At 65.2% G+C, this 16096-nt stretch overlaps 1 protein-coding gene across 1 annotated transcript in view; it reads right to left on the bottom strand.

Moving 5' to 3' along the window:
- Window positions 1-3449: 3449 nt before the first annotated feature.
- Window positions 3450-16096, bottom strand: part of FURIN (furin, paired basic amino acid cleaving enzyme) — a 28050-nt gene continuing 15403 nt past the window's right edge. The window contains exons 4-16 of the mRNA XM_044979644.1: window positions 15317-15412; window positions 13671-13799; window positions 13255-13331; window positions 12646-12734; window positions 12184-12356; window positions 11898-12110; window positions 11336-11436; window positions 10430-10533; window positions 10042-10159; window positions 7585-7764; window positions 7358-7482; window positions 6604-6720; window positions 3450-5604 (exon numbers count right to left, since the gene is read on the bottom strand). Of these exons, the coding sequence (XP_044835579.1) occupies window positions 5048-5604; window positions 6604-6720; window positions 7358-7482; window positions 7585-7764; window positions 10042-10159; window positions 10430-10533; window positions 11336-11436; window positions 11898-12110; window positions 12184-12356; window positions 12646-12734; window positions 13255-13331; window positions 13671-13799; window positions 15317-15412 (2079 nt within the window). The 3' untranslated portion in view covers window positions 3450-5047. The remainder of the gene's footprint in view (window positions 5605-6603; window positions 6721-7357; window positions 7483-7584; window positions 7765-10041; window positions 10160-10429; window positions 10534-11335; window positions 11437-11897; window positions 12111-12183; window positions 12357-12645; window positions 12735-13254; window positions 13332-13670; window positions 13800-15316; window positions 15413-16096) is intronic.

Raw genomic sequence — 16096 nt, 5'->3', positions numbered from 1 at the left:
CCAGGCCTGGGGACACGGGTGGTAACACTGAGGCCTGGTTGGGTGGATCATTGCAAACACTGCCCTACACAGGCAAGCTAGGAATTGGCTGCTCAAGGCAGTAAGAGGGCTCAGGAAGACATGCCTGGCTTCTCACACTCCCTCTAGTTTGCAGAAGTGCCCGGTTTCCTAGTTCATCCACCAGATCATGGCTGTGGGGGTAGGTAACGCTGGTAGGTAAAATGCAGGCACGTGTAGAAAGTTGGTGCAGGAAACATGAGGGTGTGTTGCAAAGACGGGCCCCTCTAAACTTGGGAGAGCTCCTGTGCAGCAGTGTCTTGTGGGGGTCCCCGTAGAGCGCACGGCCAGGCCCCTTCTTGGGCCCGTGCCCGAGAGAGGCTGGCACTCTGTATTTGCTGGGAGTGTGGGCTGTCCAGAATGGTTAGAAATCAAGAGGCCGGGGCAGCGGCAAGCTCCTAGAGCCAAATTCTTCCCCAGATCTAGGGTCCCGGGTGAGCTGCACATGGATCAAGGGAAAAACCAAATCCCAAGTGTTTCACCAGGTTTGTGAGCTCCGAGGGCTCCCTGGCACACTCCCAGGGGAGCTGTTCAGCAGGATGCGGGCGGCTCCGCAGGCTGCCTTTGGAGAAGAGCAGCAAAGGGACTGCGACCAGCCTGTCCCGTTCCTTGTGATGGGTCACAGAACAGCAGGCAATGGGCGGCTGTTTGGGCAGAAGCGCCAGCCCCAGCAAACCTCCTGGCTGGAGCTCCTGCAGTGGAACAAAGGGATTCAAGCCACTTGGCCACCGCAGACCCCTACAGTCCAAAACTGGAGGAGGTTCCAGCTTTCATAGGGAAACGAGTGGCTGGGCTCTGACAATGTGGCCAGGCTGCGGGATGGGAGGTCACCTGGGGGCCAGGGCGGCTCCACACTAGGTGCAGGAAGGGTAGAAGCCTTAAGCTGGAGAAACCCCAGGAAGCCCCTCTCCAGCGCCAACTGCAGTCACTGCCGCGGTGGGTTCCTGGAAACCCGAAAGTTACCCCTAAGGCCTGGCTGAGAAGGTAGCGGGGGAGGGGGACCGTCAGCATGGCTGGCCCCAGAACCAGAGAACGGAGCTGTGGAAGCCAAGCCTGGAGGAGCTGTGACAGTGATTCATTGTCCATTAGAACAGAATGGGCAAAATTTGTCCCAGGCAGCAGCCACCACAGGGCAGCCCGTCTGGCCCAGGCTAGAAAACGGCTATTGGGAGCTGCTGTTCTCCTGGCCTCAGAGCAAACAAGGGCCATGCAGTGACACAGAGAGGTGAAGAATTCAAAACTGATCAAAGGAAACACCTTTTCACACAGCTTGCACTTAGCCTGTGGAACTCTCAGCCACAGGAAGTCATTGAGGCCGGGACCGGAACAAGATTCAGAGTGGGAGTGCCCATTTCTATAAATAACAAGACTAGCCACCGCAGCTAAACCCCCTGCTCCCGGGCTTAAGCCAAGCGACCTATTAGGGTCAGGATGTGACCAGCTGGGGGGAGGGGGGAAGTCTAATTACCCCACATCTGCTACTGCCCAGATCTCACGCCTTCCTCCGAGGGGGCTGGTGCTGCCGCTGCCAGCGATGGAGTTGCAGGTAAACGAGCCTGGGGTCTGCTCCGCTCTGGGGTTCCTGTCAGCCTTGCACACCCCCAGCCTGGCCCCCTTCACCCTGCCCCCCCCCTCCAGACTCCTGGCCCTTGGGCCCTAGTCCCACCCACTTCACCCTCCTATTCATGGCAATTTCCCATTCCCCTCCCCCACGCTGCTTCTGCACTTGGACCCCCCCCCAGTGACACCTGTTGGCAGCACCCAGGGCCCCTCTGGCCCTTTGAGCTGAACTGTGACCTCCTGCAGAAGTGGGCCCTGCTGCTCTGCTGAGCCGGGGTAGGGGGACAGGGTCCCCCATGCTTTGGGGGCTGATCTGTGTCCGTCGGAAGGTGGCTCCCTCGTACGTGGCCGGCTCTGCATCACTCCCACTCAGGCCCGGCCTTGGCCCTGGCACCTTAGGGGAATGGCTCCCTCGTGTTGGGGACGCTGCACAGAAAGTGGCTCTGTCTCCCCTCTGGCTGGCTCCAGAGTCACCCCTGGGGTTGGACTGGGCTCTGGGCCTCCCACTACCCCCCACCCCCAGCCTGGGGGCAACGGGTCTGTCTGTGGCTGAGCACGGCCCAGTTGGGTGAGGGATCTGGCAGGGGCTGGTAGCTGCTTTGGCTCAGCTCTGGGTGGTTCAGGGTCTGGCCCCAGAACCCCTCACTGGGGTAGGTATGGCTAGAGGGCCGGGCCAGGCCTGATGCTGTGGGTGCAGCTGGCCCCAGCGGGTGGGGAGTCATCGCCTCCCAGCTGGGGACTACGGAAAGACGAGGATTTGTCTGCAGCTCAGGGGTTAGGTCTGAGCTGGGGGCCAGCCCAGCCACCAAGGGCCTGCAACCCTCAGACCCAAAGGCCCAGGGGCCTCAGCCTGGGCGGCTGGGACAGGGCAGGCAGGGCCTGGCTCTCTGAGTGCCTCACATGGCCCCAGCTTTCCCCCACACCACCAGGAGCTTCCTGAATTAGTTCCTGATTTTGGTGGTTTCCTGAGAAGCAGCAGAAGTTTCCAAACAGGACAAGTCAGCTCCAGCCCTGGTGCTTGGGGGCCCCACGGCTGGGCCTTGGCTCTTGGGGGTGGGGGAAGATCCTCCTCCCGGCCCCACTGTGAGCTTGCCCCCACCCCGGCACTGGGCAGCACTGCAGCCAGGGGACCCGGGCCCACCCTGGGGAGCTGGGCCTGGTGCCCTCTGAGCTCCCAAGGCTGATGCGGGGATTCTACCCCCACCCCCGGCCGCTGTGCTCACAGGGAAGGCCGAGGAGCCCCAGGGGACAGCCCTGAGGCCGGGCTGGGACACGCAGCAAGGGTAGAAGTGGAGGGGCCTGGGCAATGGTGCGCTGGCAGAGGGCACTCGTATCAGTGGCCCTGGGGGGGCTCCCACACCCCAGTGCAGGATGGGGCTGAGGGTGGGGGCTGCCCTGCCCTGCCCCAGAAGTCAGCTGTGAGCTGGTTTGGGGGTGGGCAGGCAGCTAGCATGGGGCCCCCTACCCCAGCTGTCATGACCCAGGCCCACACTCCCAGGGGCTGCTGCTCACAGCAAGGGGCAGGGCCCAGCATCTGGCTCTCAAAGGCTGGGGCTCCCACTTCCTGTCTCCCTGCCCCACCGCTGTGCAGCCTGAGCAAGAGGGCAGAGTGGGAAGGGGGGGGGGTGTACCCAGGCGGCAGCAATTCCCAGAGATGGGGGCAGCGCCAAGGGGAGGCTGGAGCACAGAGCTGGCTGGCCCCTGCATCTGCCGCAGACCAAGGAGAAGTGGCAGCGAGTGGGGGGGAGAGAGAGGCACAGCCTGTGTGGGGGAGGGAGCAGGGGGCAGCCCGCCCAGCCAGGCGGGGGCACAGAACATGCTCGGGGGGGGGCTGGTTTGCATAGTTCTGAACATTTAATAACTCTCAGTCTCTCTAGCGTTATATCCACAACCATTAAATTAAAAATCGGGTGCAGGAGGCAACACCTGCCTGATTAAATTACAAGAAAAAATGACTGTGCACCAGAAAGTGATGACAGAAAACCAGGGGTGGGGGGCCCTGCCCCCGGCACTGCCTGAGCCTGTGCAGGGGCTGGAGCACGGGGGCTGCACACGCAGACGGGGCCTGGGGGTGCAGCTCTGGGCTTGGTGCTCAGGCCCCCTGCAGGGGGCACATTACGCTGAAGCCCCCACTTACCTGGGCCAGGCCTCGCCCACCATCAGGAGCAAATGACTTGTGAACAGGGAGGGGACTGGGGGGCTCCAGCTGGGGAGCAAAACAGATTGTCACCACCAGGGGAGGGGCAAGGCACATTGGGGGGGGAGGAGGGGGGGGCAGACACGCCAGGACTCGCTGCCTCTGCAGGGGGCTGGAGTCTGGTCCAGGCTGCGCGGCCCGAGCCCAGAGAGCGCTGCAGGGCTGAGGGCAGGGCAGGGCAAGCGGCCCGTGGGCAGCGGGCTGGGCACTTGGGGCAATGCCCTGGAAACTTCTCCAGCAGGCGGGGAGCAGTGGGGTTGCTGCCGCCTGCCGCCGCAGGGCTGGGGTCCCTGGGCCCGGGCGAGACCCTTCAGCACCGCAGAGCCTCATGCTCCCTCCGGGCCACCGGCGGAGCCCTGCCAGGGGCCCAGCCATTATTGCTGTAGAGAGAAGGAAACAGCTGCCACTCCCGGGGGTCCTCCGAGCTGGGGGAGCCCTGCTGCTCCCCAGGAGGGAAGAGGGTCACAGAGAGCAGGGCTTGCCCACTGCTCTGGGCCCAAACTGGGGACAAGCCTGGGGAGCCCAAGGCTGGAAGGAGACAGCACATCACCCCCTTGCCAGAGGGCCCCCCCATGGAGATGCAGTGCCTGGCCTGAGGGCCGCCAGCAGCCTGGAGAGCCAGCCCGAGCAGATAGGAGCCCCAGCCCTGAGAAACACGCCCCTGCCCCAGCACATGGGTGTGACGGGCACAGGCAGGGGGGGTGGACAAGACCCTCACCAGGCCCATGGGGCTGGCGGGGGCGGGGGGGGGCATGCTAAAAACACTTTGGCGAGTTAAAAGAAACAGGAGGCTGGGCCTGGTGCTGTGGGGGCGAGAGCCCAGGATGGTGCCAGGGGTCCCTCCTAGAGCAGGCTGGGCAGCCGCTGCCCCGGGCCAGGAGCAGAGGTGCCCACAGGACGGTGCCGGGGTCCCTCCCTAGAGCAGGCTGGGCAGCCGCTGCCCCGGGCCAGGAGCAGAGGTGCCCACAGGACGGTGCCGGGGTCCCTCCCTAGAGCAGGCTGGGCAGCCGCTGCCCCGGGCCAGGAGCAGAGGTGCCCACAGGACGGTGCCGGGGTCCCTCCCTAGAGCAGGCTGGGCAGCCGCTGCCCCGGGCCAGGAGCAGAGGTGCCCACAGGACGGTGCCAGCAGCTGGTGAAGCCCTCTCCCGAGCAGGGCGGGGCAGTGTCCAGGGCCCCTCGGCCTTCCCTGCCCCGGGGGCTGTGCCAGGGCAGGGCAGGGAGGGGCCGGGGGGCTCAAAGGGCACTTTGGTCTCTGATGAAGGCAGTCCTCTCGCTGTGCGCCTCACAGTCCTCGCCCTCCGACTCGGAAGGCGGCTCCTCCTGCCACAGGTCGGCGGGGAGCCCCCGGTAGGAGATGAGCCCGCTGTCCAGGGAGTACACCTTGACGCCCCGCAGGCTGAAGCCCGAGCGCAGCTGCAGCACCAGGAAGACTGTGATGAAAATGAGGACGATGAAGACGCAGCTGAGGCTGGCCACTAGGATGGCCAGTTTGGAGGTGGGCGGTGCCTCGGGCTGGCCCAGGGCAGGTGACGCGCGGCTGCTCTGCGTCTGGTGAGAGCACGTCAGGTCCAGGCTGTTGTAGTGCGAGTGGGCTGGGCAGCTGAGGCAGGCATTGGCCGCGGGCCCCATGCAGGTGACGCAGGAGGCGTGGCAGGGCACACACAGGTGAGGGGGGCTGGGCTCCACGCTGTTCTCCAGGGCGTAGTGGGCACTCTGCAGGCTGGGCACGAAGCCGGGGGGGCAGTGCTTCAGGCAGCTCTTCTGGTGCAGGTAGAAGCCCTCCTCGCACACTGCAGGGACAGGGGTGGGTTAGTGCTCGCCCCAGAGCTCTGCCAGCCCCAGACCGGCATGCCTGCCCCACAGGCCGTGGCACGTCTGAGCCAGGCTGCACTGCCAGGGCTCTGCCAGCCCCAGACCGGCATGCCTGTCCCACGGGCCGTGGCACGTCTGAGCCAGGCTGCACTGCCAGGGCTCTGCCAGCCCCAGACCGGCATGCCTGCCCCACGGGCTGCACCAAGCCTGAGCCAGGCTGCACTGCCAGGGCTCTGCCAGCCCCAGACCGGCATGCCTGCCCCACGGGCCGTGGCACGTCTGAGCCAGGCTGCACTGCCAGGGCTCTGCCAGCCCCAGACCGGCATGCCTGTCCCACGGGCCGTGGCACGTCTGAGCCAGGCTGCACTGCCAGGGCTCTGCCAGCCCCAGACCGGCATGCCTGCCCCACGGGCTGCACCAAGCCTGAGCCAGGCTGCACTGCCAGGGCTCTGCCAGCCCCAGACCGGCATGCCTGCCCCACGGGCCGTGGCACGTCTGAGCCAGGCTGCACTGCCAGGGCTCTGCCAGCCCCAGACTGGCATGCCAGCCCCACGGGCCGTGGCACGTCTGAGCCAGGCTGCACTGCCAGGGCTCTGCCAGCTCCAGACCGGCATGCCTGCCCCACGGGCCGTGGCACGTCTGAGCCAGGCTGCACTGCCAGGGCTCTGCCAGCTCCAGACCGGCATGCCTGCCCCACGGGCCGTGGCACGTCTGAGCCAGGCTGCACTGCCAGGGCTCTGCCAGCCCCAGACTGGCATGCCTGCCCCACGGGCCGTGGCACGTCTGAGCCAGGCTGCACTGCCAGGGCTCTGCCAGCCCCAGACCGGCATGCCTGCCCCACGGGCTGCACCAAGCCTGAGCCAGGCTGCACTGCCAGGGCTGCGCCAGTCTGGGTGCTCCTGGGCACAGCTCTGCCCACCCTCCCCAGATCCCTGGGCCTGGATGTCCAGCAGTGGGGGTCCAGCCCCCTCACTCACCCACACAGGCCTGGCTGGAGGTGAGGGTTTTGCAGCCGCTGCTCTCGAGCCGGTTGGAGAGGCTGGGGGGCTCTGTCGCTGTCCCGTACAGAACCAGCGTGAACTTGGTCAGGGTGCCTGCAGGCCAAGGGAGAGGGTGAGGAGCGCCCAGGGACCCGCCACTCGGACTAACTCTTGCTAACCCACCTGGCTTTAATCCCAGTGTCTGGTGCCCTCTGCTGGCCACAGGGCCCATCACACCCCCTTCCACTCCCATGGAAGCCAGGAGAGCAGGGGGCAGGCTGTGCCGCTGCCCCACATGACCTGAGTGAGCGCCCGAGTGGGACCCCCGCAGCAGGGATGGGGGCCCTGGGCTGACCTCGCCCAAGGAGAGGACACTGCGCCATGGGGCCTCTGCATCGGACGTTTCCTCCAAGTCCCTCAGAGGCAGGTCCAGGTTCCTCCCCACCCCTCCCAGGTGCTTGGCCTCAGGCGCCCCTGCCCAGTCGTGGTGCTGCAGCCACCAGCACCCAGGAGCTACTGCTGGAGCGCAGGCATTGTGGCCACGGGGCAGCCGTCTCTGCTCAGCACATGGCACCTCGTATACACGATGCCAGCCTGCCTGTTGCCACAGTGCGCCGGGCCAGGCAGGCTCCAGCAGGAGGGGGACGCCGGTGGGCGCCAGGGACAGCGGCAGGCAAGCACCAGGGAGCTGGCTGGGTGGGCAGCTGGGGCCACGGCAGGCGCCGGGGAGCCTGCAGCCCCTTGCACGCACCGTAGTTGTTGGCTTCGCTAGTGTTTTCAATCTCCAGCACCCAGTCACCGGAGGGGTCCTCGTCCCACGAGTGCGTGGTCATGAAGGCCCAGTCGTTGAAGCCGTCGCCTGAGTAGTCGTGGGGCCTGGGGATGGAGGGAGAGGTGAGGCCTGCCGCCTGAGGCAGCCCGAGCAGCGCACAGGGGGCGGCCTGGGCAGCCCCCAGGCTGTGGCAGTCCAGGCCCTACCTGGGAGCCAGGAGGGTGGAGCGGGTGCCCATGGGGCTGGTGAGGTGGATGGCCAGGTCGCCACGCCGGTTGTAGGAGAGCGTCAGCCTGGCCTGGACGTGCTCCAGCCTGCCGATGGAACTGGCCTTCCCCAGGCAGGCATCCACCTTCCTCCGGACCTCCAGGCGCTTCCCAATGTCTCTGCAGAGCACAGGAAGTGGAGTCAGCGTGCAGCCAGCAGGGGGTGCAGCCCCCCCACCGGGCCCCTCCACAGCACCTGAGCCGAGGTCCCAGGGAAATACCAACCCTGCTGCCTTCTCAACTCACAAGCAAGAACCCTCCAGAGGCCCCGAAGGGAGAGCAGGCAAGCCGAGCCAGACATACCGTAGCTCCTCCCCAGAGCCAGCTTCATCTCCTGAGTGCCAGGAATGCAGCAGCTAGGGAGGCCCCCCCAGGGCCTTCAGCAGCTTCAGGTGCCAGCCACCCTGCTGCCTCCCTTCTCCACTGATCTGCTCCTGCTGCCCCTTTTCCCAGCTCCCCCCCAGGCAGAGCTCCCCAGCTGCAGTGCCAGTAACACGGGCACAGCTGTGCGGATAACGGAACCCAGCCCGGGGCCCAGGAGCCGGGGGAACGGGCAGGGCTGAGCAGCAGCTGACAATGAGCGTGTGTAACAGTCAGACCTGGCCTGATCCTGGGCACTCAGTGAGGGGGCCAGGCTGGGAACGGGAGTGGCTGATGGCCCGACGGGCCCCCAGGTCAGAGCACAGCCCCGCATGACAGGACAAGGCTTGGCATGAGCTTGGGAGATGAAGCTGGCTCTGGGGAGGAGCTAAGGTATGTCTGCACTGCAACGCACAGCTGCTGCTGGCCTGGGTCAGCTGACTCGGGCTCTGGGACCTCCCACCTTGCAGGGTCCCAGAGCCCAGGCTCCAGCCCCAGCCAGAATGCCTACATTGCAGCTTCACTGCCCAGCCCTGTGAGCAGGCCCGGCTCTAGGCACCAGCTTATCAAGCAGGTGCTTGGGGCGGCCACTCCGGAGCGGGGCAGCACTTTCAAGTATTCAGCAGCAATTCGGCGGAGGGTCCCTCACTCCCGCTTGGAGCGAAGGACCTCCCGCTGAATTGCCGCAGATCGCAATCGTGGCTTTTTTTTTGGGGGGGGGGGGGGCTGCTTGGGGCAGCAAAAGCCCTGGAGCCAGCCCTGCCTGTGAGCTGACACAGCCATGGGATTTTCTTTGTGGCACAGACATTCCCTGAGAGGCCAGGCTCTGGGATGGACAAGATGGGACCTCCTGGCCTTTCGTGTGCCACAGCAGGCAGACAGCTCCCCGGCTCAGCGCCAGCTCCCCCCACAACATGGGCACCACATTCAAACCAGCCCAGTTCCTGGAAGGCAGGGGGCTGCTCAGTGAGTGCGTCCGCCCCATTCTAAATAGCTGCCCTGTGCCAGCCATGAATGGCTCCTTTCTTCACCTGCAGTGGAGACAGCAGCATCCCCAGAGCTCGGCTCCTGCTCCCCGGCCTGGGCACTGCATCTCCTCCCTCCCCCCAAAGCTGCCAGGCCAGGCTGAAGGCCAGCAGGGCCCGGCCGGTGCTGCAGTGGAAGGGAGCTGCAGAGAGCACCTGGGTCCAGAGAAGCCCAGAGCTATGGGGCAGCTGGGGGGGCCCTGGGTGGCTATTGACTGAGTTCCACAGCCAGCATGCCAGGCGGCTGCGCTCAGCCTGGGCACTGGACATATGGCACCTCTGTGCTCCGCAATGGAGGAGTGCTGGTGCCAGCATGGGTGACGAGCACTGGCAGATCCCAGGGTACCAGTCCTGGGAAGCAAGCAGGGAGGGACAAGTGGAGCTAGAGACAGACCCCCCCCAAGCTCTATGGGAATCACTCAGCGCCCCAATCCCAGCCACACGGGCACAGCACAAGCGCCAAGGAGACAGGCAAGCACAAGTGAAAGGAGCTTCTGTGTGAGCCTTGAAAAGGCCCTTGTCCAGCACCGGCTCACGCTGGCTGCTCCCAAACCACAGCACCCGAGGGAGCGGCGCTAGCAAGCCACGTGCAGGCAGCAGAGCCCGGCACCGCTCCACATGCAGGACGGGGACCAAGGCTCCCTCTGCACAGAGCAGTGGCACCAGCAGCGCTGGCCCAACCACTCCCCAGGGAAGGCAGATGGCCTGCAGCAGGCATGAGCCCCAGACCCAGGCCAGTCTCTGGAGCCCCAGCGCTCTGGCCGAGGCCTCTTTCCAGCTATTCCTGTCACCTCAGGATGCCCAGAGCGCCGACTGCAGCCTGCCCAGGGGGGAACGCAGGCCCCTCTCCAGCTCTGCCCCACGTCAGCCATGCAGGGAGCAGAGCATGGCTCCGAGCCCAGCGCTGCCCACCCCAGCACGCCCGGGCTCTACTCGGGAGCTGCTGGACTGTCCGGCCACGCTGAGGGCTGGGCCCAGTGCTGGAGACCCCCCGGGACACACCAGCCCTCACTTTGGCTCAGTGAGGATGTCGATGATGCACTTCCTCTGGGGTCCCACCGTGGTCCAGTTCCTGGCCAGGGTCACCATGGCCCCCGCATCCAGCAGGCCGTAGCCATAGGAGTGGCTGACTGCAAAGAGAGAGAGAGAGGGTGAGGCGCAGGGCCCTGGGCGGACACGGAAAGGTCCGGGCACTGGGGGGTGCCTGTCCCATGTCCAGCAGCCAGCCCTGCCCAAGGCGGGCCGCATGCCCCACTGGCTGGGGCCCCACCTGCCCCACTCCCCAGGGGCTCCAAAGGCAGATTTGGGCACTTTGCTCACACACGGACGGGGCCTGTGGGGCAGCCCCAGCCGTGCCCAGATGATCACAGCCTGGGGGAGGGGGCTGGGCAGCACAGTACCTTTGCGGCCCACGCCGTTGGTGGCCCAGTCATTGGTGTTGAGATGCGCCGGCTTCGAGGTCCGCACCACCAGGTGCTGCATGTCCCGCCAGGTCAGGTTCTTACTGCAGAGACAGAGGTGGGCTTGGAGCATGCGTGGCCAAGGTCCTGCCAGGGCCTAACTGTGACCAAGTGGGACTGTTCTTAATGTTTCCTCTGGATACTGTGTGGGGGCCTCAGTTTCTGGCCAACACTCGGTCTCCTGGCAACTAATGGCCTGGCCCTTCCCCCCTGCAAGGGGATGCTAAAGGTGGGGGAGAACAAAGAGGTCAGGTGACCTCCTGGCCCGGAAAAGGAACTCAGCAGAGGAGGAGGGGCTGGAGGGGGTTTCAGTTTGGAGCTGGCTGGGGACGGGAAGTGAGGGCAGATGTGGGTGTCTGGCTCGCTGGGCCCCAGAATGGACCGGGCTGAGGGGTCCGGTTCTCTGTACCTACAAGCTCTGTGTTAGACCATGTTCCTGTCATCTAATAAACCTCTGTGTTACTGGCTGGCTGAGAGTCACGTCTGACTGCGAAGTGGGGGTGCAGGACCCTGTGGCTTCCCCAGGACCCCGCCTGGGTGGACTCGCTGTGGGAAGCGCACGGAGGGGCAGAGGATGCTGAATGCTCCAAGGTCAGACCCAGGAGGTGAAGCCGTGGGAGCTTCTTGCCCTGCAGACAGGCTGCTCTGAGGGAGAGGAGGCTCCCCAGAGTCCTGCCTGGCTTGGTGGGGAGCAGTTCCAGAGCAGCGCCCGGGGACTCCGTGACACTAACTCCCCACCCTCCAGTGGTGCCCAGACTAAACACTCCGGGAGCCTCAGATCAGGGTGCTCCCTGTTCATGGGGCCATGGGGAACCCAGCCCCCCCGCAGCCCTCGCCTGGCCTTACTTCGCTTCCAGGGTAAGCGCGATGATGCCAGCTGCCAGGGGGGCCGAGGCAGAGGTCCCTGTGTGCGACTCTGTGCACTTCTGCCTCAGGTCGGTCGTCACCTGCAGGGAGAGGCAAGGCATGAGACCCCCGTGTGCTCCCGCCCCAGTCCCTGTGACCCAGGACACTGCCAACACAGCCACAGGGCCGGGGAGCGGGGCGGGGCAGCTCATTTCAAACTCTGCCTGGGGGACGGGTCCCTCCCAACTCAGCTGTGGGGCGGGGGGCAGCATAGATTCCCCCAAGGTTAGCAAGAGTGAACCTGGGAGCAGCTCCTGGGGCCATGGTGTCCAGAAGCCTGGTCCCTCAGGACCCCCACGAGACCATTTCTGGAGACAGGGCTCAGACCCACCAAGGGGCTGCCCTCAGCTCTCACTGGAGGTGCAGCCAACACAGACTGCTGCTCCCAGCATGCCCTGATCCCGGCGAGGCGCCCGGCCAGCCCACGAGAGAGAAAGCGAGCGCGAGAGAGCGCAAGCGCACACGCCGCTGCCAGCCTGGCGCCCGCCTAGCTCGGACTCACAATCTGCTTCTCGTTCTGGTTGCCGCTGCTGTAGGTGGTGGCGAGGGTGGAGGAGCAGGCCTCGCTGTACCAGGGCACGTTGCCATACTGGGTGGTGCTGCTGATGGACAGTGTGTAGATGCTGTTGGTGTAGCCATCGCAGTTGCAGCTGTCATGTTCGCGGCCCCCGTTCCCAGAGGCCCAGACGAAGACGGAGCCCAGTCCCCCCCGGCCCTGTGGAAAGAGAGAGAGAGTGAGGCAGGCCCCAGCCATGGCAACCCACAGCCAGCCCGGCCCTTCTGCTCACCTGACTGACCCCTCGGAAGAACGCCTCCTCTGCCAGCCGGGCCGGACCGTCCACTGTCTTGCCATCGTCCTCGGGGCCCCAGCTGGCACTGTAGATGTGGATGTGGTTGGGGTTTAAGCCCAGGGAGCGGGCCTCCACGGCATCGGTCACTTCCCCGTCCAGCATGCGCACACCTAGGGCCACAGGAGATGTCACCAGCTTCTCCAGCAAAGGCTCCGGGGCTCCCCTGCAGCCCCCTGGCTCCCCAGGATGGAAGCTCTGGGATGAGCCTGGGCTCCCTGTGCCCTGCAAACACGAGCTTGCAGGCACAAGCCCCATGCAGGGTCTCCATCCCGGCCCGAGGTAGCGGGCTGAGAGGCAGGCAGGCAGGCCAGGGCCCCAGACCCTCACCCATCAGGCCTCAGGCCATGGGAAGCAGCAGGCAGAGGCTCTCTGCCAGCCCTGGGCCGGGCACACACCCACCTCCGATCTTGGCGTTGTAAGCCACTCCCACGCCACAGATCCCGTTGTTTGCCACAGCAGCCACTTCACCGGCACAGCGGGTGCCATGTCTGCACCAGGGAACAGCAACACAGCACAGTCAGAAGCAAAGCCCAGGGAGCACAGGCTGGGTCCCTGCAGCCCCCGCAGCCAAGCTGCAGCCTCCATTGCTGCTGCACACACCCCCTGGAGCCATGCCACTGTCCCACTGCCCAGCCAGGCTGCCCTGTCCAGCGTCCTGGGTTCAGGAACCCGAGGGGGATGGGAATGGCCAGACTCAGCTCCAGCTGGCAATGAATGAGCCTATGTCTGGAGAGGGGAGGCAGGAGGGACTACAACTCTGCCAGGGCACAGGGGATGGGGACTCCCCACCCTGCCCCACCAGCTGCAGATGCTCAGGGTCTGGAGCCCAGTTTCCTGTGCTTGAGCCACCCCAATAGCCCCTGAGTAGAATCAGGCTCCTACCACAGCTGGGGCCCCTACCTCCTCCTCAGCTCACCCCCCACCTCCACCCCAGACAGGCTCTCTGGAGCAGCCAGGCCCCGCTCAGCCCACCACGCCCCCAGGCGGACGACTCCTGGCCCCCCTCACCTGTTATCGTTCATCTGTGTGTAGCGAGGCTGTGGGTCTGGGTCCTGGTCGTTCACGTCGAAGCTGGCCCCGGGGTCCTAGAAGACAGAACCTCTGTCAGCTCAGCAGAGCCCCATGCTCCCTTCTGGGCCAGGCAGCTGCCCACACCTGTGCTGTGGTTCACAGCAAGCTCAGAGCCACAGGCCAGCCCCCGCCCGTGGCATGGGAGAGGGAGACTTCATTCCTCTAGCAGCCAGGGCTGCCTCGCCACACTTCTGGACTCTAGGGCCAGGCCCGAATCCTGCTCAGCCCGGGGCCATGTGCCAGGAGCCTTGGGCTGCAGCTGAGTGGCAGGTGTGGGCTTCAAAGACGACAGGTCCCAGCATGCTGTGCGCCCAGCTGCGGACACAGCGCAGCACGCTGGGGCCCCTACTCACATAGTTGTCCTCTAGGTCCGGGTGGTTCTTCTCAATGCCATCGTCCAGGATGGAGACGACAATCCCCCTGCCGGTGTAGCCCTGCTCCCAGGCCCCCCGCACGTTCAGGTCCCGCTGGTTCACGTTGTACTAGAGGAACGAGCCCAGAAACCCCCTGATCACACCCTGAAAGGTGGGGGGTGCAACCCCCAACGAGGGTCATGGAGCAGCAGCTCCCACAACCCACGGCTGTCTGCAAGCTACACTAACATACCGAGTCCACCCCCAAGCTACAGGAGATGTGCAATCAACTGACCTGCTTTGGCCCTTCAGGGGAAATCAGGGCAAGTGGAAGGACCCCAAAGGATACTGCCCCACTGTGACCAAGTGGGGATGTTCTTACTGTTTTGTCTGAATACTGTGTGCCTCAGTTTCCCCTACGTGTTACTCAAGTGTCCAGAAGGTGGTGGGACAAGGGTGTGCAATACTTGCAACTAGTGGGCAGTCATACCTGGCCTCGGCTTGGCCAGGCTGGATAATGGCTGAACCCTGGCGGCTCTGTGCTGCCCGGAGGCCTTCCCAGGCAGTGCGCAGGGACGAATACACCCGCTCTGGCTGGACAAGGCTGCCTGCTGGCACTGCAGGCGCGTGCTGCCAGGCATCGCTCACCCACAGAGCACAGCTCAGACCAGCAGGCTCAGCTGCACCAGCAGGGCAGAGCTCCTGGGGAGACATTGCGGGGCTGCGGCCCAGAGGCTCGGGCTCGGAGGTGGTGGTGGTGGGGTGCACGCCTTGCCCTGAAGGACGGGTGGGACCCCTCGGGGTCTGGGACACTGAAGGGCTCCTCCAGGGCAGGTTTAAGAGCTGGGGCATAGCAGAGCCTGGAGATCCCTGATGGGGAGGATCTGGCATCTGGTGAGGGGCTGACATGCTGCGGGGGGGGAGACGCTATCGAGCAGGAATTGGCCCTGGCTCTGCTCATTCCAGCTAATGGCCCATGGCTGGGATTAAGGGATTAGGCGGGGGCTGCAGGGCTGGGGAAACCCCCTCCCCAGCAGGGGATCAGTGACCCTCCTGGGCCCGGATGCGACTCTACCCTGGATTTAGCTACACAGCCCCAGGACCCAAGCCCCCATCTCATGGGCGGTCAATCTCCACACCCCCCCCCGCAGGAGAAGAGGACAGTGCAGGCAGGTTCCCAGGCAGCAGCAGCAGTTTCCCAGCAGGCGCTGCCCCCCCCCCCCGACCTCTCGCCCCCCCCCGCCACCACCACACTATTCCTACAATAATGGGACCAGAATAGTGAGGCCTGAATGAAAGCAGGAGCTTCGGAAGGGATGTAACCGCTCCCACTTCTGGGCGTTGACTGGCCTAATGGGTGGGGAGGAGGAAACGGTGCCTGGCCCTCCCCCAACGGCCTGCTGCACGGTTCCTTCCTCGGAAGCAGCTGCTCCCAGCCGAAGGCAGTGACAGGACACTGGGCTGGATGGCACACAGGTCTGCTCTCATCTGGCCATTCCCATGTTCCAGTTAAGGAAACTGAGGCACGGAGCAGGGTGAGGCCTGGCACAAAGCAAAGCAACTGACTAGAACCCAGCCACTGCACCCCCTCCCCCACCCTCCAGTGCAGCACGCCCGAGCCGCTCCCCCGCGCAGCCAGCACCCACCAGGTACCACTGCTGAGGGAACTTGGGGTCTGTGGGCTCCGTGAAGGCGTCTCTCTTCGTCCTGCGCTTCGCCACCTGCTGCTCCAACCAATGCACCTAGAGACCAACAGAGGAGGGTGAAGAGCGCCCCCTGCTGAGCAGACGGAGAAGCCAGCTCAGGCTTGAGCATCTGCTCCTCCCAGCAGCTCCAGGCACCGGAGACTGACCCCAGCGAGCCTGGCACGCAACTGCCACTGCCCTGGCCCCTGGCCCCTGCTCAGGCGATACGAGCCCCTCTTGCCCCAGGAGCGAGCAGGACACAGGTGTCTGCCTGGCAAGGGCACGATGGGGCCTGGGCAGCACCCAAGGGGAGGAGGCAGGCGCACTCAAGTGGCAGGGCTGCATCTCTGTCCGGGGTTCAGCGGGGCCAGGAAGGTAGGAGAAGGAAATCCCAGCGGGGTGTTCTCTCACGCAGTGCAAGGAGCGGCTGCAACGGCTTGGCAACGTGTCAGCTCTGCTTCCAGGCCTGGCCGGGGGCCCGCACCATCCGGCTATGGATGAGCGCAGGTTCTCGCTGGCGCCACAGGCAGCGTTTCCCAGAGCTGCCAGTGCTGGGCCCCGAGCTGCTAGGCCAAACCTGCCACAGCCCCTGGGCTAAGGGCAAAGGCGTCCGGGGCAGTCAGGAACCGCAGCATCCCACAGCAGCGTCACAGCAAGGCCTCCGTCACCAGACACTGCCCAGGAACCCAGGGCCCTGCCCATTCCCCGGGGAGCGCAGCAGCGGCACAGAGCCCTGAATCC

Source organism: Mauremys mutica, chromosome 11, assembly GCF_020497125.1.
Source record: "Mauremys mutica isolate MM-2020 ecotype Southern chromosome 11, ASM2049712v1, whole genome shotgun sequence".
NCBI lineage: Eukaryota > Metazoa > Chordata > Testudines > Geoemydidae > Mauremys > Mauremys mutica.
Note: the sequence above shows the minus strand (reverse complement) of the source record. Positions and strands in the feature narration are given on the sequence as shown.